We start from the raw sequence: 25,842 nt of genomic DNA on the forward strand, positions 1-25,842 counted from the left end.
CACTCCTACTGCAGAAAAACTTGCAACTTAGGATAATGATTCTTAATTTTTTTTTTTTTTAAGATTTTATTTATTTATTTGAGAGAGAGAGAATGAGAGAGAACACATGAGAGGGGATAGGGTCAGAGGGCAAAGCAGATTCCCTGCCGAGCAGGGAGCCCGATGCGGGACTCGATCCCGGGACTCCAGGATCATGACCTGAGCCGAAGGCAGTCGCTTAACCAACTGAGCCACCCAGGCGCCCTGATTCTTAATATTTTTATTGTAAAAACCATCAAGACTTTCAAATGAATTTAAAAACTTTTTCAATATTATTTAATGAAAAAGTCCCATATTGTCATGTATAGGATGTATCAACATTTACTACTCATCTTTCATATGTAATGAAAAACACCATTATTGTATGCTGGGAAACTCCTCAAACCCCCTCTCCAATGAGTGTCCATCATAATTTAAAGGGTATTTTCTCCACTCAAAAAAAAAAAATCTATTGTAAGGCTACAATCATTGTATACCAAAGCAGTTCCTACTTACATGCTTTACATAGTCCCATGAAAAAATAATGCAGTTGTTCCTAATCCCTGATGCCAGGCACTTCCAAGCACCCACATAAAACATCGGTGTAAACAGCAGTGCAGTACATGAGTTAAATAACATGGGCTGAATAACTTTTACACAGCTTGAACTAGACTAAGGGATACATAAAATCCATCACAGCCACAGCTAAAAAGCATGTTAAGATTCACAAGACTTTGTTTCTCTTATTATACAGAGAACAGGCCATATAATCTCTTAGGGAAAAAAAAACTCATAAATATTTTCATATTGAAAAACAGCATGCTCCCTGGGTATGTATGAAATCAGCATATTCAGAAGTGACCAGGAGTAACTGCCACTGGCATTTCTGAATACCCAGCTTTACTATGCACCAGGCCTAGTAGTCTGGACTCTGTAGCACCATGGAAAAGGCATAAAATCACAAAGGTACGTTACTTCAAACTAACCCCGCCACGAGGCTCACTTAGTCCACAGTAACAGACAATGATATAGAGATTTTTTAAATTATTGATTAGATATACCTAGCAAGAACAATTCTGTTATTTTAATATACCTCATGTACATATAAAGCACCAATTTAAATCAGATTATCAAACATCTCCAGCATGTTGTTGCTCCACCTAAGAGTTCATTTCTCACCACTTTCCACATTATACCCTTAAAGCCGAGGAGGATAAAATCAGAATGGTGATAGATATTGTACAAAAAATTCAGTTCCTTCCCTATCAAATGTATGTCTCTCAAGTAAAACACAGAGGAAGAAGTAACAAACTTAAAAAAGGTCTACTGCATTCTCTGGAACTTACCATCCCAGCACGACAGTTTCTACCTGTACTAGAGGATTAACACCCGGGGTGACGAGGTCAAAGTCAGGCCTCGGTGCCCCGTCAGAGAAGGCCAGGCTAGCCTTGCTGCTGGAAGGCCACACTTTACATTTCTACTGCTGGGCATCTCTCACAAACACTCCCCATTGGCGAGGCAAAGAGGTGTGAGTGTAAGTATGACTCAGGGAGCCCATCAAACACCGCTAAAAACTACCAAATGAGCCTCCACTGTGGGTTAACTTCATGTACAAAAACGAACAAATTTGCCTCTTTATCAGTGGTAATTATTATTAGCATGCCCTTCTTAGGCATAAAAGGAATAATGTCTATCTGGGTTTATGCACAGTTAATAATCAAGTATAAATATTCAAACTGTTTCATTTTAAAATTACAGATTAAAAGTGACTCCCCAAAGAAAATCAATTTCTTCATAAATGAAGTATAGTTTATAAAAAGCTGGAATGATGGTTAATTCAAATACAAAAACTCATACACAAAAACCCTACTTTTTCTTTCCCAACTTACTTAGGTTCATACAGTTGATTCTACCACACAACTGTACTATCATTATATCACAGAGTAAAATACTAATAAAATGCCTCAGTTAGCAAACTGAGGGCCACTTCTTGACAACTGCATTAAAACTGCAGCATTTAGGAAGAGCTGAGAAACACCACTCTTAAGCGTGGTTTCCTTCTTCTTGTTCCAGCGTCCCACAATGATTATTAAAGGAAGGAATCTGGTCTGTAAACGACTCGGTCATCCACTGCCCATTTGGAATGTCACCGAAAGTTGATTCTCCACTGTCAGCTGCCAGGGGGGAAAAGAATGTTAGGATTAGTTTATTCTATCTAAGAACGTTACAGGATTCAACTAGGAGGTCTGAGCAGTCCAGTGAAGGGAAACTGCTATTAAAATAGTTACACAAGCTTCTTGATTACAATGATAAATCCCTGTTCTCTCGGCAGACACAGGACTGAGAATCCCTCAACTGTTATTCATGGAGGGAATGCGATTAGGATGACTCGGTGACTTAGAGAAAATCAGCTGCACACGCGCGTGTGGTGGAACATCAGATAACCACCACATTTTCACTACCGGCCACTGAAAAGATTTTCATGGTCCCGTTCCTAAGCTTCAATAATTCATTCTCTTAAAAAAAAAACAAAAAAGCACCCCTTTTCCCCAGTCCTGACAAAACCAAGCATTTGAAAGGAATGCACATATGGAGGGGAACATACTTAGCCCCCTAGAAGAGAAGCTGCAAGGGTCGCCACTGCACGGATTTTCTGCATAAGCGCCGCCATACGCTGCTTCATAACCTGGGTCGTATTTTTCTTCCTTAACAGCCATCTTCTTTGCATCCTCTGTGAGGAGAGTAAGAGGGATTTAAAATGGATTTTATACAATCGTTTTGAAAATAGCTTTATTCAGAAGTCATCACGAACAAATCTTTTTCTAGTTCACGTATACTGAGATATATCTTTTGCTATCTTTTAAACTCTTTATAACATATACTAAATTAACTCATAGGAACTGTAAAAGCCTATTAGATTTAATTTCAAGTGGGCTATGATGTTTCTTGTATCCTCAACATCTGCAGGAGTACCCACATTGGATGACTTTGGTAAAAGGAGATTTTTTAACAGTGACTAATGTCTATTGTCAGAGCACTTTGGCTGCAAATATAACTTTTCTTTTCTCTTGCTTTTAAATCCACAACATGCTTTCTGTAATGTACAGATCCATGAAATGAATAAATGGGGTGAAAACGGGAACACACCTTGGGCTAATTGTAGATCAAACGTATATTGCACCTCTTGAACGTCTGTGTTTCGTTCAATGCCTTTCAACTGATCTCTCAAGTCTTTCAGCTTAATGTAGTAATGAACTTTGTCCTGGGCTCGAGGAAACTGAGCACATCTTGCACTGGATGATGGCATAACGTAGCAGAGCTAGAATTATAAAATTTTATAGTTACATAAATCTTACAAGTCTACCAAATCCACTCACATAGAAAGGAAAAAAATTCTTTTTCTAGGTTAATAATGATGCTTATCACAAAATTAATACATGCAAACTCAAAAAAAGTAGTTGTGTTTGAGTTCAAATTTGTAAAATTTACTTATTACAAAGTCAATAAATCAAAAATGATGAGGCGTCTGCCCCATGTTCATTTATCAATTAATAGTCTTGTCTTTTTAATAGACAAGACTGTTCACAATTCTAAAGGTACAAAAGGGCACAGAAGTATACATTGAAAGTCTTCCCTCCCAATGCTCTCTCTATCCACCTAGTTCTCTTCCCAGGGCAATCAAAGTTGCTGGTTCCAGAGGTATTCTATGAATATACAATCAAATGTGTCTAATATATGTACTCCCCTGCACCCTTTTTAAAAAACACACGAATGGTAACATGCTCTCTATTCCCTATTCTATATCTTGCTTTTTGACTCGACAGCATATTCAGAGATAATTCTGTACCAGAGAGCTATATTAGAGTAAAAAGACGTTCTTTTTTATAGCTGTGTAGTACTTGTATATTTACTTAACCAAGGCCCAGCTGTGGGCATTTAGGTCATTTCCAGTCTTTTTTTTATAATAAGCTGTAGTGAAAAACCTTGTACAAATTTGATTTTGAGTATGTGTGAGCATATCTGCTGGATAAATTCCTAGAATTGGAAGGACTAAGGAGAAAGACATTTGCATTTATCATTTGGGATACTGACAACAAACTGTCCTTCATAGAATACAACATATAATATATATCACATATATATCAAAGAGTGAAGCTGCTAGACTATGGAATTTCCAGTTGCAATTTCTATATTGACCTCCATAACATTACAGAAACAAATTATTTAGTTTTGTTTAGAAGGCATTTAGAAACTCCTGACTCAAAGATGTGTAGGTGCAAATGCTACCAGGTTTTGTAATAGCACATTTTCCCATCCCAAGATATTCTTCAATTAAAATGATCCAGAGGGGGGCGCCTGGGTGGCTCAGTCGGTTAAGCATCTGCCTTAGGCTCAGGTCATGATCTCAGGGTCCTGGGATACAGTCCTGTATCAGGCTCTCTGCTCAGTGGGGAGTCTGCTTCTCCCTCTGCCCCTCCCCCTGCTCATGCCTGTGTGCTCTCTCATTATCTCTCTCTCCCCCCTGTCTCTGAAATAAATAAAATCTTTTCAAAAATAAATAAAATAAAATAAAATGATCCAGAGGGGCGCCTGGGTGGCTCAGTTGGTTAAACGTCTGCTTAAGCTCCAGTCATGATCCTGGAGTCCCAGGATCAAAGTCCAAGTTGGGCTCCCTGCTCAGAGGGGAGCCTGCTTCTACTTCCCCTCCCTTGCTCCTGCTCATGCGCGCTCTCTCTCTCTCAAGTAAATAAAATCTTAAAAAAAAAAAAAGATCCAGAAATTTGAAAAAGTAGTTTTTTTTTGTCAGAGAGAGAGTGAGCGAGCACGAGCAGGGGGAGGGGCAAAGGGAGAGGGAGAAGCAGGCTCCCTGCTGAGCAAGGAGCCCGATGTGGGACTCGATCCCAGGACCCTGGGATCATAACCTGAGCCGAAGGCAGATGCTTAACCGACTGAGCCACCCAGGTGTCCCAAAAAAGTAGTTTCTTGTTTCAGAGCTGAATCACTAACATCATCAATAACTGTATTTCACAACAAAGAATAAATTTTAAAAGATACAAGTACTCCCAGCTCATTATAAGAGGTAAAAAACTACCTGTCGTGATGATTCAAGTTCACTTAGTATTGCACTATTACGGCCACATATATCCAAGAGATGTACCTGAGCCTCATCTGGCTCTTAAGGGACAATAATGCAGGAATTTATAGAAAGCCATGAACTCCGCTATACAATTTTACCAAAGTAGACAAGTGTAGGCCTCGGTTTAAAGAAAGACCAGGGCTTTCACCTACTTTATCAATCACATATTTAAAACAAGTTAAAAACAGAAGAAATTTAAAGGAGAAGTTCAAATGTAAGTGGCAGAAACTTTATTCTGAGGTCTCCATAAAAACCTGGTGGCACACTGGCTTCTCCATCATTTAAAGTACTGTCTAGAACACATGGGTCTATGCGTGTATGTTGTTTTTTAAAAAGTTGTAAACAAAACTTAAAACTATATTTAAGAAGCAAAATTTCAACCACATGTCTGCAGAAGCTCTGTAGAAATGACAGAGTTTGAAAACCACTGTTACTTCATGATGCCTCACGTACAGGCCATAGTAAATAGTATCACGTGCCAGTCAGACTGGCTGGACGTCTGTCTGCAACTGAGCTGTATACTATTTATACGGCTCTAAAATGAAACTGGGCTAAGATATACAAGCAGGAGGGTGATGAGCAGTTTTACTAATCGGGAGCATGTCCATATTTACATGTTTGTTTCATACTGAATAAGGGCTAATCTACTTGAATTTGGTAAGAATATGCCATTAAATAGGTTCTGAGTGTATGCTAGCTAGCTCCTTCCAATATTTTAGCCAAATGACATCAGTAAGACATTTTATCTGACAAATGTTTCTTTTTTTTTTTAAATAACAGTACATGAATTAATTTGCAACTACTAGTTTGAGTTGATATATAACTATTACTCAACAAAATCCAGTGTTTTTTTTTCATGGCATCAATTACAATGGATAGGACAAATAAAAAAGGGAAGCTAGCTAGAAAAAAATTCATATTTAGCTGATTTACAAATGTAATTTTAAGGACTTACAGTTTCTGTGTCTGGGATCTTATGGGGTTGAAGTCCAAATTCTAAGTTTTTAACCTTAACTCCAAAAACTTCTTTACTAAAAATTTCATAAATACCTAAAATGAAATACAAACATATTTACATTGCCCATAATGTTAGCAAAGAAAAACGATAAAATTTAAAAGTAAATCTTACATTTTCCATTAAACACTGCTATTCGTGGCTGATATTTCTGTAATTTCTGCACTAGAATACGTCCTCCTTCACGAAATTCTTTACTAAAATTGAATTAAAAAGTAGTCAAAATATAAGTATGGCAATATTTATAATATGCTAAATTCAGATAGCTGTGAATAAAAGATCGATTCATGTATTTGTTAAGCTCAGCTTGAACTAGGTACATATAGTATTCCAAGGGTATATAAGGCATCTGCACGAACAGGTTCCAACCTATAAAAATAAATGTAATTACCTGGAAAGATCTTTGCTGCCTGGTGTTGTCCTTTCCACCATATTGGTAAATCCAATACCATACTTCCCTGGTAAAGTGTGATCATCCATATGGCTCAGCTGGACCTCACTCAGGCCTGACATAAACAGACACTTCCCTGTGAAAATGAGAGTTCAGTTTATTTCCATGTAGATCAAAGGTTTTTGCCCCATGAATCGATATGGTAGTCTACATTTTATCCTGAAAGTACAAAAAAAAAAAAAAGATTTACGATATTTAAAAAATTATGGGTAAATACCATATCAAGCAATTACTATGTGTGAAGCCCTCTGCATGGATTATCTCATTTAATGATCATAACTATCTTATGAAATATTAATTATTATTTTTATCCCTTTTTCACAGGGCAGTTTAGGTAAATGGCTGTTGGAAATACACAGCTAGTCAGTGTAGGAAACTTCGAAACTGTTTGTTTTCCTTTCTAATAACTGGTAACACCACCACCTGCCCCTGGAATAACTTGAACAGATAAACATACACCAAGAGGCCTGTAACATTCAAACATGCTGACAGTGGAAGAAATGAAAAGTTCAAACTTTTCTAGAAATTTTTAAAAAATATGTCCTTAGTTCCAAAAACACATTACTGTATTTTTTGCCCTAAATGTTTTTAATGTTACGTAGGTAATGGATTAGTATTTCCTGAGGGCCTACTGCATGCCCTTTTTTATTGGGCGGTGTTAGGTAAGTGGACTTACACAGAAGATAATACAACAGTAGTTATACTTGGTTTTGAAGCTCACTCTACAAGTATGAGGCTCTTTAATACGATTTTCTGCTAGATATGAAGTATCTGTAGAGAATGTCTCCAATCACAAAATTTCTTAACTATTACAACTTGATCACCAATGATCAATGCACTTCATCTCTCCCGGGAAATAGATCAGCAGAAATCTGGGAAGGTCAGTATCCTGTCGGCATGGGCACACTGAGATACTGTTGTTACTATCACCGCAGATAGCAAGTAAAAGAGAAAATTCATTAAAAAATACAGTAAAACTCCTATAAAACTATTAGCAAAACAAAGGAGGAAGTACTGCTTTTCTTGCCCCTCCACTCTCTTACACCAAAATGTGAACAGAAAACACCAAAAAGTTCCGAAACTTTTATTTTTGTGTACATATGCACAGAAAACAGGTAGGTATTTTTACAAACAATCTCTCTTTTAAAAAACACAATTTGGTTTAAAAAAAACCCCCCAAACTATTAATAAAGATACCTAGTTTAAAAGTAAAATAATAATAAAAAAAAAGTAATTACTTACAAAAATGGTTTCCAGGTCCAGGGTAATGATGTCCTTTGTAAGCTGCCATTAGTCCTGGGTTTATGCCAATCTACAAAAAATGTTTATACAGTTAAGTCTTAAAAAGTAGGGTTTAAGCCTTAGGGCTTCTTGGAGGAGTGATGGACAAAACTAAATTTATTAAAATAAAAATTTAATCCAGCATCATAAGCAATATTGTTTTATCAGGTACCTAGTCTCGATCTGAACAAAGTATTCCTTTTTTTTTTTTTTTTAAGTAAGCTCCACACCTACTGAGCCACCCAGGGACCCCCAAAGTATTCCACTGTGAAGAAAAACATTCCCTTTTAAGTGTTGCTGCTGTTTTTAAAAACCAGTCTAGGGGCGCCTGGGTGGTTCAGTTGGTTAAGCACCCAACTCTTGATTTTGGCTGAGGTCATGATCTCAGGGTCTTTGAGATGGAGCCTGTTTTAGGCTCTGCCCTGGGTATGGAGCCTGCTTGGGATTCTCGCTTTCCCTCTCCCTCTGCCCCTCCCCCGCCAAGGCTGCTTGCTCTTGCCTGTGCGTCTCTCTCTCTCTAAAAAAACGACCAAACAGGGGCGCCTGGGTGGCTCAGTCGTTAAGCATCTGCCTTTGGCTCAGGTCATGATCCCAGGGTCCTGGGATCGAGCCCCGCGTCGGGCTCCCTGCTCAGCGGGAAGCCTGCTTCTCCCACTCCCACTCCCCCTGCTTGTGTTCCCTCTCTCGCTGTGTCTCTCTCTGTCAAATAAATAAATAAAATCTTTAAAAAAATAAAAATAAAAAATAAATAAAAAAATAAAAAAACGACCAAACAAAATAAAAACCAGTCAGGGGAAAAAAAGAAAAGGCAGAAATAGAGCCATAAATACAGAGAGCAAACTGGTGGTGGCCAGAGGCAGGGGGATGGGCAAAACGGGTGACGGGGAGTGGGAGGTGCAGCATAGGGAGTATAGCTGATGGGACTGTAGTAGTGTACGGGGACTGATGGGAGCTACACTTGCGGTGCGCATGGTATAATGTATAAACTTGTCAAATCACTATGTTGTACACCTGAAACTATGTAACACCGTGTCAACTATACTTCAATACAAAGAAAAAATAATTAAATTTTAAAAACAAAGACTAGTTTGACCCCCTCCTATCCCCAGGCCCCCACACCCGCCCAACTGGGCTGGAAAGAGAAAGGTCCTGGAGCAGCTGATCAGCTGAGTCCAGGTCCAGCCACAGTCGGCTTCTCCAGTCCCAGCAAGCACCTTATTCCACATCAGCTACAGCTGTTTGCACACTACTATTTCTGATAGTTCCTGACAAAAACCAAAGCTCCAAATCCGTATTCTCATTTACGGAGACCTCACAGGTGTCATGCAATCTAAGCAATCCACATGGACTATTTATCTAACTGCAACTCTGTGAGGGTGGTATTATCATCACCCCTGCTTCACTAATAAGGAAACTGGTGATTGGGAAGGTTAAGGCTTGTCCAAGGTCATACCCATATGGCAGGATCTGAAACCCATCCTCTTAAACACACCTATATAATACAACCTCATGAAGGAGACACCATTCACTACCAAAAGGATTCTCAGAAATGGTTCTTTTCAACAAAATGCTATTTGCAAGAACAGAGGTTAAGTAACGTTAATCCACCAATGCTATTTATAAAGCCAAAATGAGGACAAACATCCTTACAATCACAATGTCCAGATTGAAGGTCAAAATGTCCGGGAGGGTCTTGGTTAGAAGTTCAGCTTCTGAAACACCATTAAAACGGTCTACCTTTCTTTTCACTTTAAATGTGTCTGTAATTTTTTCTTGCTTTTCTTTTGATTTTGTGGACTTGCCAGATTTTTTGGCCTCCACAGGCTTTTTGGGTTCTACTGGTTTTTTTGGTTCTGTTGCTCTGGGTTTTCTTTTCCTTCCTTTTGGAGTCTCTGAAACACAGTAATTTCCAGGATGTAGATGTAGATAAAGAAAAATGTAACTTACAAACATTAGGCAGCTTTCCCAGAAAAGTCACCCTATCAACACTCTATCTCCCAACCTCAGTGTCCTCTGCACTATCCTCCTTCCTTCACCCTGAGACTGGGTTCACGCAGCCCCACGCCCCACCCTCCCTCCTCTGTTAGCTGTTCTTGGGATGAAACGTCCATAATAACCATAGATTGATTTTCTACACACTCTTACCTTCTTGGCCTCCCCAGGGATACAAAGCATCTATACTATTTTATAGGAATTCTAAATGTAAATACATAAATAGTTCAACAAACAAATGAAAAAATAAGTAGAAAAATAGGGAGGAAGAGAAGCATTTTAACTCAACTTCCCCATAATTTCCAGCAATAGAAAGCCTCAAATGGCTTATGAACTTGTTTTAGAAATTATGAGTGTATATTCTGTTCCACACACAGCCAAAGAGGTGAATTTAGAGGTGCTAAGGATGAAATCTCTGGGATGAAAGTATTTTTCAAAAGGCAAGAGCAGGATCTATCTCAGGACCTAAAGCAGATTGAGGTTTCTCAATCTCAGCACTACTAACATTTTAGATTGAATAATTTTTGGTTATAGGGGGTTGTCCTGTACTTTATAGAACGTTTAATAGCACCTTGGCCTCTACCCATTAGATGCCAGTAGCACCCTGCCAATCATGACAATCAAAGCTGTCTCCAGACAATGCCCAATGTCCCTTGCAGGGTGGGGGTGGGGGGTGGGGGGATGCTTGGTCAAGAACCACCAATTTAAAGTTTTACCCACAGAAAGGCTTGGTTTTCCTACCCTTAATTCTTAAACATCGCTCTTAATTTCTTGGGACCCTCCCCCATTCTACTACTATTTGGTGGTTCCCTAGCCCAGCCTCCTGTCCTTCCTCTCTCTACCTCACTCTGATTTAGCCACCCCCTATGCCAAGAGATCTACCTTTGAGGCAATAGGAGAGCCAAGGGCAGAGGGATCTCCAATGCAATGGAGTCAGATGTGTTTCTGGAATCATAAATTGAAACGCTGTGCCCATTTCTCATACAATACCGCTACCCTGGAAAACCATTACCTCCTCTCCATCCCCTCAGGTCCTCCTCATTTCATCCCCAGATTATTCAGTCTTGAATCCACTTTCTGCCTCCAAATTCTGCCTCACTCCCTACTATCCAATCTATCCTCTACAATATTTCTAGGCTGACTTTTAGAATGTCAGTCTATGTAAGTCTCCCTCTGCTTATATTCTCTCAACAGCTCCCTACTGCCTTCAGGACAGAACATACATTCTTTAGGTTATAAGCCTCATCACTTACTATTTTTTGGCTATACACCAGATGCCAAAACACAGAATCACTACTTTTCAAGTCATGCTTCTTCACATTTGTGCTTTTGCATACACTGTTCCCTAAGTCTGGAATTTCCCCATCCCATTCTTCCTGGGGATAGTCTCCTCACCCTTGGCTTCCAGAGCTCTGGGAAGCTGCCTCTGGGCCTCGGTCTGAGTTAGGTGTCAACCCTATGAGCTCTCACAGCATCTATGTCCCTCTTCACCGCTGTGTGCTGAAGTATAACATGTGTTTACTTATTATTTTCTCCTACTAGATTAGGAGATATTTGAGGACAGGACCCACATTCTTTTATTCCCCCAAACCTATCACAGTGCCTTGCACATACTTAAAAAGTGGCTACAAATTTTAATACTAAAATAAAACTAAAATTCGTCATTAAATCCCTTTTTTACCTAATTTGGCTAATCCAATAGCTAATTTTCTACACTATCCGGATGCAAACTACCTTGTACAGGTTCCTGAGCAGGATCTGGGTCCGGAACTTCTGCTGGCATCTGCTGTTCACTCACCACTGCCCTATCAGGAGCTTCAGCCATCATTTGTTGAAATGGGAATGTATAAAAAGCTTGAGCTTGCTGAAGGGAATAGCTGAAAGAACAGTTAAATATAAAATATGACAATAAAGTTACCCAGCTAGAAGTTTAAACAATCAGCTGTAAAAAAACTTCAGGATCCAAACGCTTTGTAACCAGACTGTAATATTTGGAGTTGATAATAGGGGCAAAGCGAGAAGGAATATCTGTTTCCACATGCACACATTCACCCAATTTTTACTTTGGGCCTACTAACCAAACGTTAATTAACTCTCCCACTGTTTAATGAAAAGATGTGTCATCAATAAAACTTACCAGTCCTGTCAAGTCAGCCTCTGCTTTCCCTGAAATGAGATCATGGGAATTTTATAGCAGAGACATTTAAAAGGCACAGCAGCTCATATAGGATTAAAGTGTCCATAAAAACAATTTGTGTCTCTATCTTCGATTTAATCCTTTTGTCACAAAGATCCCCTCCAATCTAACCCTCGCCCAGCTTTATTGATATACAATTGACATATAACTTTGTACGAGGTAAAGGCATATAATGGGTTTTGATACATGTATTGCAAAATGATTACTAACACAGTCTTAGCTAATATCTGCATCCTGTCAAATAATTACCATTTCTTTTTTGCAATGAGAACATTGAAGATTTGCTCTCTTAGCAACTTTGAAGTATACAGTACAGTATTATTAGCTGTAATCACCACAATGTACATTAGATTCCCAGATCCTGGTAATCTTTATACTCTCGACCAACATCTCCCCATTCCTGCCTTCCCTCCAATCTAACTTAAGGTTCTCTTTTGGTTTATCTGCCTACTTAATGATTTATTCATTGGATCTGTTTTTATTTTTATTTTTTTTTTATTTTTTATTTTTTTTTGGATCTGTTTTTAAATCGTTGCTGGGTTTTTGCCACTAGATTAGGACTAGAAATGGTTATTCTGTTCATATCTGTGAATTTATGGAAAAAAACACTTTAAACCTTTTTTGAACATTTTTCAGACTTTGTTTCAAGTATTCAGTTCAATATAAGGGACACAGGCAAAAAGCAACTTTTCACAAAAAACAACTACCAAAAAAACCAAAAAAAAATTTTAATGACTATAAACCACTATCTCAAACTGTTGCCCTCAGCACAAAGCCAGAGAAGTAAACATATATTTTATGAAACTCAAGCTACAGCTGATGCCAAATGATGCCAATAAATACACAATGGGAAGGAAAACACTAGGAAATAAAATGGATAAGTATCATTTGCCATTTTTTTTTTTAAAGATTTATTTATTTGAGAGAGAGAGAATGAGAGACAGAGAGCACGAGAGGGAAGAGGGCAGAGGGAGAAGCAGACCCCCTGCTGAGCAGGGAGCCAGATGTGGGACTCGATCCTGGGACTCCAGGATCATGACCTGAGCCGAAGGCAGTCGCTTAACCAACTGAGCCACCCAGGCACCCAGTATCGTTTACCATTTTGAGAGAAAAGTCATGTTTTCTGTGGTGAACTACTCACTTATTAGTCACAGAGAAAGAAAAGTAGAAGCTCAGAAAGCAGAGATTAAGAAGGCAAACTAGTACACTCTAAATGGGTGAACTTTATAGTAGATAATACATATCTTAATAAAATGGCCTTAATAAGCTTAAATGGCCAAGGGAGGCACAGCGTAACAGACTATCTGTGGGCGGCTAGGCTAGGATGCTGGGTGCTCAGAGACAGACAGGGGCCAAACCCCAATGGACAACCACTGGAGAATAACTTTGGCTTCAGGCTATCTTTAAGGGTAAGCTGCTAAAGAAAAGGTTAAGAATTAGAAAGATATTAACACTATATCTTAAGAGTTTTATTTTTTTATCTAAAAAAATTGTTTTCAATTATGTAAAAAAATAGACACAGCAATGCAGTAAACTTCAGTACATTAACATGAGAAAATACTATGCAGCAAAATTACATTTATTGATATTTTAATTTTTTTTAATTTTTTTATTTTTTTAAAGATTTTATTTATTTATTTGACAGAGAGAGAGAGACAGCGAGAGGGAACACAAGCAGGGGGAGTGGGAGAGGGAGAAGCAGGCCTCCGGCTGAGCAGGGAGCCTGATGTGGGGCTCGATCCCAGGACCCCCGGATCACGACCTGAGCCGAAGGCAGACGCCCAATGACTGAGCCACCCAGGCGTCCCAACATTTATTGATATTTTTAAAAGCAAAAAAAATGTTTAATGCAGACTTTAAAGTGAAAAAGAACACAAAACAGTATTGTAATCTAAGACTGTATATCAGGAAAATATGTAGACAAGTCCTAGAAGCTCAAATGTGAAAAATGAAGAGAAGTACTTAAGTCATGCTCAGCACAAAGTAAAATGTCCCCCCCACCCCCACTTTTCTTTAATAATATTCATAGCTCTGGGCGCCTGGGTGGCTCAGTTGGTTAAGCGTCTGCCTTCGGCTCAGGTCGTGACCCCAGGGTCCTGGGATTAAGTCCCGCAACAGGCTCCCTGCTCCGAGGGGAGCCTGCTTCTCCCTCCGCCTCCCTCTCTCTCTCCCCTCACCTCCTGCTCTCATGAATAAATAAAGTCTTTTAAAAAAATAATATTCATAGCTCTTTTTGATAAATTGTAAAAACATTGGTTGTTCAATGTTGATGACATAAATACTCTAATGAGGGGGTGGATACTGCTAGGTTACATCACGAGATCTTGTTTAGTGACCCTTCAGAAATTCTAGTAAAATGAACTGTATATTGATTGTGGCCAGCAAAGTTTCCTGAGATGTTAGTAGCCCCTTTCAGCTGGAAGGTATAAAAGTAAAGACATATGGTGACAGTAAGTGAGTGGCCAGAAGAATGCACGATGTCTGTTCTTAGTCTGTCACATGGAGGGGAGGGCAACCTTCCACCCTCTCCCTTGTTTCTTGCTACCACTCTCAAGAGTTTCACAGATGTGTCCCATTTTGAGCACTTCACAAAGTCCAAACTTAAAATACTTAATTTAGGAAAACACTACATTCAAAAGGATTCTGAACTTTAAAAAATAAATTTCTAAAACATGGTTCCTTTCACATATTTTGGGGTCATTACATTCTGAAGCTCAGAATCTGAAAATTAAAATTTTAGAATCAGTTGGCTGAAGAAGAAGTGAAAAGGAAGAAAAAAAATAGGAGGTTTGATTTTAGAGATAAAGATCAATTTTGACAGAAATCGAGAAACTTATCGATAATATCAATATGTCCCTTAATTTTTCTAAAAATGATCCCTGGTACTTCACAAAAAGTTAAATTAGAAATAGAAAACAAATAAATTAGAAATAGAAAAATAAAGCTTTGAAAAATATGATGTGTAAGTTCTAAGGTAATACACTATCTTTGAGCGTTTCGTCTTATCTTCCGATCAACAGCTTCCTAACAGAACAAAAGGAAAGAGTGCATCACAACATTCTTATTACTTGGCAGGAGCAAGCAATACATCTGTACAAAAACCTTCAAGAACTTCAAAGCTAGAAAACTAGAGTTCTGGATAATTTAATTATCCAGTCTATTATCCAGTAATAGTTGTAGTTGTAGTAATAGTTGTATCACTGGATAGTATGCTGCTGGATAGTAGCATAACCTGTTCAACCGTAATCTGAAAATATTTAATACATTTGTTGTATTTATATATGATTGCCACTTAGGAACTCAGAATTGTGCAAAATTTACAAAGCATCATTTTCTCTGTGTTGAGGGACAGCAACAGAAGAGCACCTGGTCAAGTCACTCATCCTCTCAGGACCTCTCAGGACCATGAAAATGATTTCTACATATACAGACAACGTATAGAAAACAGGACTAAATCTGTCCAGACTCTGAACAGACCCCAAAGAGTTTATTTTTTGTAACTCCTTCGTATCAAATTTCTAAGCATGAGGGATGATCTTATTTCCCTTGCTCACTTTTCTCCCCTATCATTTGTCCCCACACCCTCCGTGTCACCTCTCCTTTGCCTGCAGCTAACTCCCCCTCCTCTCACCTAGCCTCCATTCACAGCCCCCTTCTCTTGACCATCAGTGTTCAAAGCACTGGTTTTTATAGCCATCTGAAGTTGATATATCGTGTATTTTCCTGAAGAACTGTGTATTTCCCAGCAGTCTTTCTCAAAACACACACACAGTGCACTGAGTAGTCCAGTTAATTCAAGCTTTGCTATACTTCAAACTTCCAGATTTTCTCTAGAACGAACTCCAACTTCTTTAATCCTTTGTTATTTTCCACTATTTTTTTTTAAAGATTTTGTTTATCTGAGAGAGAGAGAGAGAGAGAGAGAGACCGAGGGCAAGCACAAGCAGGGGGAGCAGCCGAGGGAGAGGGAGAAACAGACTCCCCGCTGAGCAGAGAGCCTGATGTGGGATTCGATCCCAGGACCCAGGAATCATGACCTGAGCTGAAGGCAGATGCTTAACTGACTGAGCCACCCAGGAGCCCCATTTCCCACTATTTTAAAGATTTAACTGCTCTTTTCTAAATACACTTGTCTCCTTGGGCTGCTATAACAAAATACCAAAAACTGGGTGACTTACGAAAAACAATTTTTAGGAGCACCTTGGTGGCTCAGTCAGTTAAGCACCCGACTCTTGGTTTCAGCTTAGGTCATGATCTCAAGGTCATGAGATCCAGCCTTGCATTGGGCTCCGCACTGGGCGTGGAGCCTGCTTGCAATTCTTTCTCTCTCCCCCTCTCCCTCTGTCCCTCCCCTACTTTTTCTCTCTCTAAAAAAACCCCCCAAAACACATTTTTTTTCTTACGACAGTTTTGGCAGCTGGAAAGTCCAAGTTCAAGGCACCAGCAGATTTAGTCTGTTGAGGGCCCACTTCCTGGTTCATATGGGTTGCCTTCTCACTATATCCTTACAGAATGGAAGAGGTGAGAAGAATCTCTCTGGGACCTCTTTTACAAGGGCTAATCCCATTCATGAGGGCTCCACCCTCAAGACGTAATCACCTCCCAAAGGCCCTACCTCCAAATATCATCACAGTGGGGGTTAGTTTTCAACATATGAATTCTGAAATGGCATTCTATAGCAGTATTTTATTATTTTCATTTAAACAATCATACACAACACTGAATAATTACAAAAAAAAAAATCAATGCTAAATAATCCAAATGCTCAACTAAAGGGAACTAGTTATATAAACTATGACCAAATACCATCATAACTATTTAAAGACTACATTTAATATTGCAAAGCAGAGGGCAACCCTCTCGGGTCCCCTCCCCTCCCTCTTTGGGAACTTTGTCCTATCACTTTGCTATCGCTCAATAAACCTTGCTTTGGGGTGCCTGGGTGGCTCAGTTGGTTAAGCGACTGCCTTCGGCTCAGGTCATGATCCTGGAGTCCCGGGATCGAGTCCCACATCAGGCTCCCTGCTCAGCAGGGAGTCTGCTTCTCCCTCTGACCCTCCTCCCTCTCATGTTCTCTGTCTCTCATTCTCTCTCTCACAAATAAATAAAATCTTAAACAAAACAAAACAAAACAAAACCTTGCTTTGCTGCCCACCACTCTGTCTGGTCTACCTCTTCATTCTTGGAAGTGGCGTAACCAAGAAACGAGGACAATGATGGAGAAAAAACATTTTTGGGAGCTCATTCGGGATATCCATCTGACAACTAACTGTGAGTAGTGGGCAAATCTCTCTCCCCCGCCTCTCTTTCTCCCCATTTTGTTTGCTGAAACAGTGAGAACCTGTCAGCCATGTGAGAGCCATTAGCGCAGCTGCCATTCTCAAGTGACAGGCTCTCTGGTCTCCTTTCCCACTGATCCCCCAATGGAAGTTGGGAATGTTGATTTGGTAAGGACTCAGAACTCCTTTCGGGGCAGATCACCAGATGTGAGGGACCTAGGGAAAACCTAGCAGCAATTGAAGGGCCTGACCAAGGTTACCCTTTGAACACACGAAGGCTCTTGGAGGGACCTGGTTCCTTCTCTGCCCATCCCGGCATCCAGAGCGAAACTCCTCTACTACGCTTTTCTTGGCTGATTCCTCCCCTAAGAGAACTAGCGGGAAAGCCCAGGATGGTCCCCCAGACATTCTCTTGTGAGTGGTTCGGGTAGCCTCCAAGGGATCTCACTCACAGTTCCCTGTTATGGTGAGGAACAGTCTCCTGTTTGACTCCTATCCTGGGCATTACTAGGACACCCCTTGAACTGGCTATACCATCTATGTGAAGGAATGGCCAAGCAGGGCAAAAGAACTAAGATCTAAGGGATCTCTCAACTTTTCAGCTCCACAGGGGTTATCCCAGGTGGATTTCCTCTCCCTCGCTGCCCCATCTTGTCCCTCCATGTGGCTATGCCAGACAGAACAACTCTACTAAAAGAAGTCTAGTGTATCCATTGACTTCTAAGGGAGTCTTAAGGGTAGGAAAACCAGGGTTTTCTCTGGAGGTAGGACCAAGCCTGGGTAAGCACGATTACTCTCACAGAGAGGACAGGGGCTCTGGCTGTCAGTCGCATGAGTACCTAGGGCCACATATCAGGAGAAGATGAGAAGGAACCGAGGTGGGGGGTGCTTTTTCCTCTCTTCCCATGTCTCCCTGATCAACTGTAAGAAATTGAAGTAAGGGACGCCTTTTCTTCTCTTCTTGTAGATGGGTAATTCCCTGACCAGGCCCTTATTCCTTTAGAGTCCCTTCCTGGCATTACAGGCTATAGGAAGAGTATCAGACCTGTAAATCACACAGTATCGTTTCCTTGGATGCCTTCCTGGTTTTAACTGGACAAAGGCAACTCATTTTCTTTTGTTCTAGGGCATGGACACAATACAAGTTGGAGGACGAGACATGGTCACCTGAGGGACTTCACCTTCCTGGTTTTAACTGGGAAAAAGGAAGCTCATTTTCTTTTGTTCTGATCTCAGTCATGTAGGATTGATCCCAGCCTCCTGGCTACTTTCTTCCGGACCTCCCCTACCACTCCAGTTGCCGTGGGGGGTGGGGGGGCGGAGGGGGGGGGTGGGAATGGAACAAAGGAATACCACATCCACATCAAAAGTAGATAGGCAAATGGGGAGTCTGCAGGGGAATCTCACCCCTGGTTCCATCCTTCCTAAGGTAAGATCAGGTTCCCTTACCTGTCCCGCCCTATCCTGGAACCCCTGCTGGTGCTTGAGGGCTTTACCCTCTGCAAGAAGAGGTAGTGCTCGAAGGGGGACCAAGGGAAGGTGCCACTACAAGACCTGAGATGAAGGGGGACCTCAAAGTTTTCCAAACTTGGATGTAATGCTTCTGTTAAATCAGACCCCCTCCGAATCAGAAAAATGTGGGGTTCTGGCCACTGCTGAAGGATATGGGGATCAAGGTATGGATGGGTGAGCCCATGGGTGGCTCCAGTTGGAAACTGAAGCCGAGGCTATACCTCAAGACCCCAACTGTGATTCTTTCAAGACCATAATTAGGATCCTAACTCCCCTGGGAAACTCGTATCGCTGACACTTCCAAGCCTGCATCCTAGGGGGATTGAGCAGTACGTGGGGGCTTCTCCCTCATTCGTTTCCCAGGTTAATGGCCATAATTGGAGCCAACTGTGGTTAGTCTACCTCAGGACAGAGACTTTAAGGAATATTCCCGAGCAGCTGCCAAAACTCCCTTTGTTTCAGGGAAATACCCTGTCTTCTCTGGCCTGACATGAACTGCATATTTCCACTTAGTGGAAAAAACATGGCATCTGCTCATGTGTCCAAGCTGATGTGGTTTAGAACCTGGAATGATTCTATCTAGGTCTGCCGAAAGTGAAATAAGCTCACATTGAAATGGTGGTTCTCAAAAGTTATGGTAATTGTTAAGAAAGTTTTGCTTGGATGATAAATGGGGTTATATCTAGGCCTTTTCCAAATAAGATAAAGTGCTAAAGCATCAATTACCAGACATAAGTTTTTGTGTTTTTTTTAAAGATTTTATTTATTTTGAGAGAGAATGAGAGAGATAGAGAGAGCATGAGAGGGGGGAGGGGGGAGGGTCAGAGGGGGAAGCAGACCCCCTGCCGAGCAGGGAGCCCGATGTGGGACTCAATCCCGGGACTCCAGGACCATGACCTGAGCCGAAGGCAGTCGTTTAACCAACTGAGCCACCCAGGCTCCCCTACCAGACATAAGTTTGTGCTTTTAAAGGATATTTGGATCTGTGGGTAAAAAAAAAAATGGTGGTTAATCTTGTCTGTCTCAAAGTTGTCACGGGCAATTGTTAAGATAGCTTTCAGTCTCTGGTAAAGGATATCTGGGTCTATTGGTAAATTAGCTATCAACCCAAACTCAGGAAGAAAACCCAACAGTTTTCTTAGATTGAGAGAGGCTTTCATTAAATACACAGCTATCTCCCCCGGGTACCCCCCGAGGCTGAGATCATTCTTAAAGCCCAGATATTTGGGAAAAAACTGCAAAAGGTGGCTGTTGGCCCCAAGGGGACCCTAGAAGAGCTCTAACAGTGGGTCTTTTACAGTTGGGACCAAGAGGAGAGTGAGGAACAGAAACTAAAGAGAATGCCATCTCTGTGGCCACCCGGGACACTGGAAGTGAGAATGCCCCCATGGCAAAAACCACGGCCCTGGAACCCACTTGTGGAGGGGGACACCGGAAATCTGAATGCCCTCGGGGACCTCAATCTGCGAGGGCTCAGGTGGCCAGCGCCCCTGATTGGGATGATGGGGCCTGGGGCTCTACATGGTGGCTCCTCCAAAACAGCTCACTATAGGGAACCCAGAGCCTCAGGTAATTTTGGAAACAGAAGGAAAACCAGTCGATTTCCTTCTTGATACTGGAGCCACCTTTTCTGTTCTACTCTCCGTCCCAGGCCAACTGTTCAACAGCAGTGTTGCCCATTTCACCGGGCAACCCATAAGCCAATTTTTTTTCTCACCTTCTGGGATGCACCTGGGGAGATCTAATATCCTTTCACTCTTAATGCCTGAGAGCCCCACACTTCTCTTAGGTAGAGCTATTAACTCTCATACTGATAGCCCCTGGGCAAACTAGCAATTGCCTCCCGTAAATAGAGGCTGATATTAATTCCTAGGTCTGGGCAACTCAGGCTGAAATGGGTCAGGCCGTAACAGCAGTGCCCGTTCCCATACAACTTAAGGACCCCAGAACGTTCCCTTGTCGGAAAGGTTTTTTGGGCATAACAGGCCACTGTTGTTTGTGGATACCAGGATATGGAGAAAAATCATGCCCCCTCTAAATTTGAAGCCTGGATCTACCATTCCAAAGTCAAACCCTGGTCCCCAACGGGGCCTAACAACAAGGAAATGAAATCCCTCTGTGAACCCAGAGAAGACCTCAAACTAGTCTTGAAGTGACCAGACACAGAGAAGTCTTCTTAAATGTTACTTTCCTTATATCCCATCAAAATCATAATCCTTATTGCATTCCCTTCGCCTGCCCTCTCCTCACAGTATATGGAGAGTTCACTAAAACAGCCTCTATCTCTTGCTGGACCCCTGGCTGTACTTGGTCTTGCACTGTGCTTTGGGCCTTGCCTCCTAAATGCCCCAACCTGCTTTTTATCTTCCAGAACAAAGGTCATCAAACTCCAAATGGTAGTTCAGATGGAGCCTCACATGGAGGTCAAACCAGACATCTACAGGGGACCCCCTAATAGATCAGGATGAGAGGAACCCTGACTGCTGTCCCATCCAATGCCCCTGACCAGCAAGGAAGTAGCTACAATCGGTCATCACCCTTCCTCCCTAACAGCAGTTAGGGTTACCTCTTCAGAGGGGAGAGTGAAGAAGAATAGTTGGGAGGCAGGCAGGCAGGCAGGGACAACCCCCGCCCTAAGAGGAAACCACCCTTAAAGGGATTTTACACCACCCGGGAAGGAGCCCTCCACCCTTTCTTTCCCACGTAATAGGTAGATGACAAAAATCTGACTGGGTGACAGGCCAAGGAGGGTTAATCTGATTAAAACAGCCCTCCAACAAGCCATAAAAACTGCTAGACTTAGAAATCCCAATGGCAACCCTCTCAGGTCCCCTCCCTCCTTGGGAGCTTTGTACTATCACTTTGCCATCACTCAATAAACCTTGCTTTGCTGCCCACCTGCCCACCACCACCACCACCAAAAAAATATCGCAAAGTGGAAGTGTATTTACCATGCATTACTGGGTACTTGCTGTACATAATCTATTAGAATCTATAAACACAAAGATTTAGAATAAGCCAGACCCTCAGTTCAGCCAACTATTCTTCACATAGTATGATTTCAAATTTCCTCACGATTTTCTCATTTTTTGGTGCTCGGAATCAAACAAAATAAAAATACTCCAGATATAGCCTCATCATAACCTGAAACTGAGCAGGGCTATGACCTTCCTCATTCTCAAGTCATACTGCAGAATCCATGACATTAGCTTTACTGGCACCCACATTATACTGTTGATTCATATGGAGTTTATCATCAATGAAAACTGCCCTTTTATCACCTCTCCCTTATATCAGTGATTTTTCTGCACCCAAGCACAGAATTGTGGCTCCTTTGGTAAAAGATAATTCACCATTCCAGCCATTAGGATTGTTTGGATTGACTCAAACTATCAATTCCATAAACTCCTCCCAGAGTTGGGTGGTTCACAAGTTTTTATCAGCACCTTGAAGCTGTTAAATTGTTGAAAAGAACAAGTTGGGGTAGCACTACATGACACATTAGACCTCTCTTCAGCCTCCCCTTGATTCTTTCAGCAGTAAACCAGTTTTGAGTTCATCTAATTGGACTGCATCAGTCCATCTTCATCTTGCCCACAGAGAAGTCGTACATGGCACAGTTGTTAGGGAAGCAGACTTCAAGCCACATTGCCTGGGTTCAAATTTCGGGTCTGCCATTTACTAGCTGAAGTTCCTTAACCTCTTTGTCCCAGTTTCCACATCTGTAAAATGGCAATAGTTGTACCTAATTCATTGGTTATGAGGATTAAATTAGTTAACACTTACAACTGCCTGGTATACAGTAATTTTGCTATAATAATAAAGACAGAGAGAGATGATTACATACTTTTGGGTACCTCCTGTCATCACCCTCCTGATGCTGTCTAGTCCAGTATCATTATCCAAAAGGGAATGAACCTAGCTTGCTATATCCTACTTTTTTCTGAAAGTATACTGTAGCCTAGTGGTCACTGGTTCCTTTTAAATACGCTCAATAATCACTGAGAAGTAAAAATTTTGTTTAGGATCAAAGTCAATAAATTAGAGGACAGACTCCACCTTTGGAAGAAATAGGAACCCATGTGTTTATTTTCAGGCTTCAGGCCCCTCTCCTGTTGTCTACAAGTCTTAAAGATTGGCTGAAATCTAGCCTCTCATTTGAAATATAACTTATCCAGGCCAGGAAATATGATTTCTCTTAGAGCACTGAAAGTTCTCTTAAATGCCCTCATTTATCTTGTCTCTTAAAGACATTCATCTGGGGCTCCTGGGTGGCTCAGTCGTTAAGCGTCTGCCTTCAGCTCAGGTCATGATCCTGGGGTCCTGGAATCAAGCCCCGCATTGGGCTCCCTGCTCTCAGCGGAAAGCCTGCTTCTCCCTCTCCCACTCCCCATGCTTGTGTTCCCTCTCTCGCTGTGTCTGTCAAATAAATAAATAAAATCTTAAAAAAAAAAAAAAAAAGACATTCATTCTGCCATTTCCAGTCTACATTTTTATCTTTGAGATAAAAAAATCAAAATCAGAACCAAGTGTTTGTTTTCTGTTACCTACTAATATGCCAGTGGACTAGGCAGAAAACCCAGACCTTTCTTGCCCTTGTTGTCAATACCTAACTAAAAAAGTTATTGATCTCTTTAACATTTCTAGAAAGAATGATTTCATTTGAGGGTTACTCTTTTCAGTGTGTATTTTCAGTGGTCAGTATCACACTTTTCCAGTCATTTTTGATTTGACATCCTACTTTCCATTTTTGGTAAAGGTCCTTCTGGAGATCACTAGAAACATAGTATCCTCTTCTTCCCTTTTTCCTTTCTGGTTAGCCTTTAAATATTTGTTACGATACTACAATTATCTTTTTTTTTTTTTAAAGAGTCCATATTAATGGAACTTTTTTCTTAGAATTTTTTGAAATAACTCTCCAAAATAGAAAGTAAATTCATTATACTCAGCATTCCATTCTACTCCTTGATTAGCATAAGTCAAGACTGACAGAAACCCCATTTCTCAGGATTATCTGGGGCCTCAGTCATCTCAGAATCCCCAAGGATAAAGCCCTTACACTACTAACACAAAATTCTATTTCCTGAGGTTAAAACTTTGTGAGTCAAAATTAAAAATGGTCTATAACCCTGTGGATGAAGTTAAAACAGAATATAAGTCAATTTTGGGGTAAACTTTGTACCAGAGACCTATGACTTTGCTGTGAGACACTGAGCAAGGTCTTCTAATGTGTAATTCATTTGATGGTAGTTTTCACCCAGGTTTCAATTTTGATCTGAAGTAAGATCACAGAGGTAGGAGCAAGTTCCACAAGTTCTTCTGGGAAGGAAGTGCAGTACTTTGTATGGATTTGACCAGCAAAGGCAGGATAAAGCCCACACTTTATTACATATACCTTTCCTAAACTCTAAAGATTATTTTGGTGATCTAATCCCTTCTACATAACACAGATTCACAGCATGTCAGAATCGGATTCCAGAGATGCCCTATTTTACAGACACGAACAGACCCAGAGAAGCCAAGTGTCTTGCCTAAGTTCAAGACCCATTAGCCACGGAGAGTCAGGAAAATTCTTCACTAGGTCAAAAAGAATTTTATTCCAATGTAAGTCATCACTTTTTTCTTTTTAAAGACCCTAGTTCTTTTCATTTAGCTTTCTGCCAGGAGTTCAAATCGCGAAATCTCTGCTCTTGCCACATGTTCTCTCCACGTATCTAACTCTCCCCAAAGGTCATATTCAAAGTAGATTCTTAAGTCCGTCCTAAGATCACCAGAAAGCACTGATGACTTCTTGGGAGTATTAGTCACAGTCCAGAATTCAAGAGCTCCAGTATGGCAGTGTTCTCTACCTTGCGGCCCCTCACGCTGCTTTTAGTAAACCTATGGGAGGAAGAAGCCACAATAAATCTTCTAACTCTAAAATAAAAACTCCAGGAGTGATACGTGTGATACTCCATCTTTACAGCTCTTCGCATAGTAAGGGAGGGTCGAGGGAAATGCAGCCAAGAATGGCAACTGAAAAGAAACGTTAACTGCAGACTGCTGGCTGCTTACTAACGCACTTTAAAGCCGGCTGGATGCCGGGAAGGCCGGAAGAAGCGCCCAGGCGCTGGAGGCGCGGCTTCCGAGCTACCCGGGTGAGCACTGGCCCGACCCGACCGGCGGCGCGCACGCGCGGCCCCGGCCTTTGTACTCGGGCCGCGGCACTTAAAGACCCCTGCGTGCGTGCGCGCGCCCGCCGACCAGCCCCGCCGCGAGGGGCGCGGGGGGAGGGGCGGCGCTCCGCCCCGGTCTTACCTGCCCGCGTTCTCCGCTTCCATTCCCCGCTGCCGCTCTTCCTGGCGGCTGCGCCTGCCCGGCAAGCGAATGACTGGTCTCCGTAGTAGCGCGACGTACTAACGGCTGTACGACAATAACCAGAGACTGGACACGATTGCCGGCAGAACTGGGGCAGCGGCTAGTGCTCAAGCTCCTCCCCCGAGCTTCCAGTCACCGCCCCCCCCAGCCCCGACCCCCCCTTCGCGGGGCGCTTCTGTCAGCTCGAAGCCAAATCCCACGCCCTGTGGTCATCACGTGATGTAGGCAGCCCAATCATGTTCGCTTCCCTCTCGTTGGTTCTCCTGCTCGCTGCTTGGCCTTTCGGGAAGGGTGGAGGACAAAAAGGGTGGATGGAGGCGCGCTCTGATGACGTAGGCTTTTGTCCGCCACGACTCTTCGATAGTGGGCGGATCGGAAGCTGAGAAGGTGAAGTCTCTTGGGGGCGCTGTGTGGGTGGGGCGGTTACGCTTATCAGGATTTTCCAGGCCAGTCCACCTCAATTTTATCCCGATTAAGAACAGTGTTTTGCGAGGCGCCTGGGTGGCTCAGTCGGTTAAACGGCTGCCTTCGGCTCAGGTCATGATCCCAGGGTCCTGGGATCTAGCCCCGCATCGGGCTCCCTGTTCGGCGGAGAGCCTGCTT

General features: G+C 41.7%; 1 protein-coding gene across 4 annotated transcripts; it reads right to left on the reverse strand.

Annotated features, from left to right (window-relative positions):
• Nucleotides 1-718: 718 nt before the first annotated feature.
• On the reverse strand, nucleotides 719-25,371 carry TDG (thymine DNA glycosylase). Of its 4 annotated transcripts, XM_064590709.1 has the most exons (11): nucleotides 25,180-25,371; nucleotides 12,032-12,060; nucleotides 11,626-11,771; nucleotides 9,553-9,794; nucleotides 7,864-7,933; nucleotides 6,562-6,697; nucleotides 6,285-6,367; nucleotides 6,111-6,205; nucleotides 3,166-3,337; nucleotides 2,624-2,749; nucleotides 719-2,192 (listed from the first exon to the last, which is right to left on the reverse strand). In XM_064590709.1, exons 3-11 carry the CDS (start codon nucleotides 11,720-11,722, stop codon nucleotides 2,062-2,064), a joined length of 1,152 nt encoding a protein of 383 aa, XP_064446779.1. In that variant the 5' UTR covers nucleotides 11,723-11,771; nucleotides 12,032-12,060; nucleotides 25,180-25,371; the 3' UTR covers nucleotides 719-2,061. The 4 variants fall into 4 exon arrangements, with proteins under 4 accessions (XP_064446779.1, XP_064446778.1, XP_045728673.1 ...); XM_064590708.1 differs by lacking the exon at nucleotides 12,032-12,060; XM_045872717.3 differs by lacking the exon at nucleotides 12,032-12,060 and having other exon boundaries at nucleotides 11,629-11,771; nucleotides 25,180-25,368.
• Nucleotides 25,372-25,842: the final 471 nt, after the last annotated feature.

The sequence above is a fragment of the Mirounga angustirostris genome, unplaced genomic scaffold (genome assembly GCF_029215605.1).
Source record: "Mirounga angustirostris isolate CCGP_5_RB_7025 unplaced genomic scaffold, mMirAng1.0.hap1 SCAF_5, whole genome shotgun sequence".
Taxonomy (NCBI): domain Eukaryota; kingdom Metazoa; phylum Chordata; class Mammalia; order Carnivora; family Phocidae; genus Mirounga; species Mirounga angustirostris.

Bases quoted from the DNA above. Each gene is read 5' to 3' on its own strand.
- TDG (XM_064590708.1), bottom strand. From the start codon at position 25,202: ATGGAAGCGGAGAACGCGGGCAG. The intron at 6,368-6,561 runs GTAATTACATTT...ATTCAATTTTAG, and splicing joins GGCAGCAAAGATCTTTCCAG to TAAAGAATTTCGTGAAGGAG. The intron at 2,750-3,165 runs GTGTGTTCCCGT...CTCTCCTCACAG, and splicing joins TGATCTACAATTAGCCCAAG to AGGATGCAAAGAAGATGGCT.